The sequence below is a fragment of the Agrilus planipennis genome, unplaced genomic scaffold, assembly GCF_000699045.2.
Source record: "Agrilus planipennis isolate EAB-ADULT unplaced genomic scaffold, Apla_2.0 scaffold217, whole genome shotgun sequence".
NCBI lineage: Eukaryota > Metazoa > Arthropoda > Insecta > Coleoptera > Buprestidae > Agrilus > Agrilus planipennis.
Window position 1 is genome coordinate 9729 of NW_020438944.1, and position 1823 is coordinate 11551.

At 36.9% G+C, this 1823-nt stretch overlaps 1 protein-coding gene across 1 annotated transcript in view; it reads right to left on the reverse strand.

Annotated features, from left to right (window-relative positions):
• Positions 1-581: 581 nt before the first annotated feature.
• The window catches only part of LOC112904507 (aquaporin AQPAn.G-like), a gene marked incomplete in the record, with an annotated part of 89162 nt that continues 87920 nt past the window's right edge, over positions 582-1823 (reverse strand). Inside the window, 1 exon segment of the mRNA XM_025974639.1 lies at positions 582-1264. Within this exon segment, the coding sequence (XP_025830424.1) occupies positions 1040-1264 (225 nt within the window).

Here is a 1823-nt window from a genome sequence, read left to right on the forward strand (position 1 = left end):
ATATTCTCAGAAGCTGAGGGATTCACGATGGCGATTCAGGACAAAAAACTATGAAAAATACATTATTAAAAATCTCACAATTTCATCGGACACATGCCGAAGCATGCCACACATCTCGACAATTGACCACATCACTGGGGGTTGCTCATTTTTAGCTAGCCGACAATACCTCGACAGGCATAATAATGTTGCTAAACAGATACACTCGCTGTTAGCCAAAAAGTTTAAACTCATAATCAGATAGAGCCGTACAATAAATACAAACCACAAAATGTGTTAGAAAACCACTTATCCAAGCTGTATTGGGATAGAAACATAATTACAGACGCAACAGTTAATCATAACATACCTGACATCAAAGAAACTAAAACAACTTACTTAATAGATGTTGCTGTACCAAACACTGAAAATCTTAGACAAAAATATATTGAGAAAATTCAAAAGTATATTCGTTTGGCTGCTGAAATAAAAGAAATGTGGAACCAGAACACAGTTCGAATTATACCAATAATAATATCATCAATAGGCGTTATGCCTAAAACATTACACGCTAACCTAGCCGAAAATCCTTGATACATGCGGAATGGTATGCAGATTTCTTAATAATATTGACATACCCCTCTTTTCAGATAACACAACAGGTTAAATTAGAAGCAGAGTTTTTAATAATCACCGATCATATTTCAGGGTAAGAAGTACTGTTGGCTCTATAAAATTTAAGAAAAGAAAATTGGTTTCCACTTCGTACCCCAAAAGATGTGAGATTCTTTGGCATTTGTCTGTAAAATACTCATGAAGCATTTCCTAACTTTGACTTGGTAGATATCGAAATTCAGCGACCATTATAAAATAAATATGTTTTGTAAAACTATAATGAGTCTTGCAGGCCGAAAAAATGTTTAGAGGTCCGCATGCGGCCTGCGGACAGTGGGTGACCACCCTTGACTTAAAATCTGCTCAGTTAAGGACGTGAAACATGGAAATTTTATTAAAGGTAATGACGATGGTGAGTTTTGCGAATTTCCTTCTTAAATACGAGTCAGTAACAACTTACCCCACTAAGATGTCCGGCTGTTATACTGAGACCAATTGCCAAAGGTGCTGACCCCTTGATGTCGGTTCTTTTGGGGTCACAAACCGCCTGAACAACGAATACGAGAAGGAATGTTAGAACGACCTCTATTAAAAAGGCTTCTAACGATGTAACAGCAGCTGACACAGCGGTACTTCCCAGAGTCCCTGCATACGCAGCTGGTACAATCACCTGAAACAATTTATTTTTATTGCATTATGTAATAAAAATATGAATATACTAGAGATGGACAGGGTCCCAATCTACCAAACGGTAATTAAAATTTCATTGGTTTAGTGTTTGAACGACTTTTTGAACGGGACTTAATGTAGTTTGGTAAGGGTGGTATTTAATGAAAAGACCCCAGAACGAAGGCATGAACCATGAACTGTTGTGATTTTACCCTATATCAGTTAACCGGTGCACCGAGCGGCATGGCTAGACGGTATAGACTAGGGTTGCCATCCGTACTTTATTATAAAGTATTGTACTCTATTTTGACTGAGCGTAGGTACGTTATACTTTACAAGACACAGAAGTACGCAAAAATACTTTATTTAAGGCCTTAAGTAAACATCGTAATTTTGTAAGCGATTATTCGAAATTTAGAGTATTTTTATATCAATAATATTGCACAGAAAAATGGCAAGGCATATTTACGGAACAACCTGATTTCCCAAATCTATTCAAAGTAGTGTCACTATTGCTATCCGTTCCGACCACTTCAGCATTTACAGAAAGAGTATTCTCT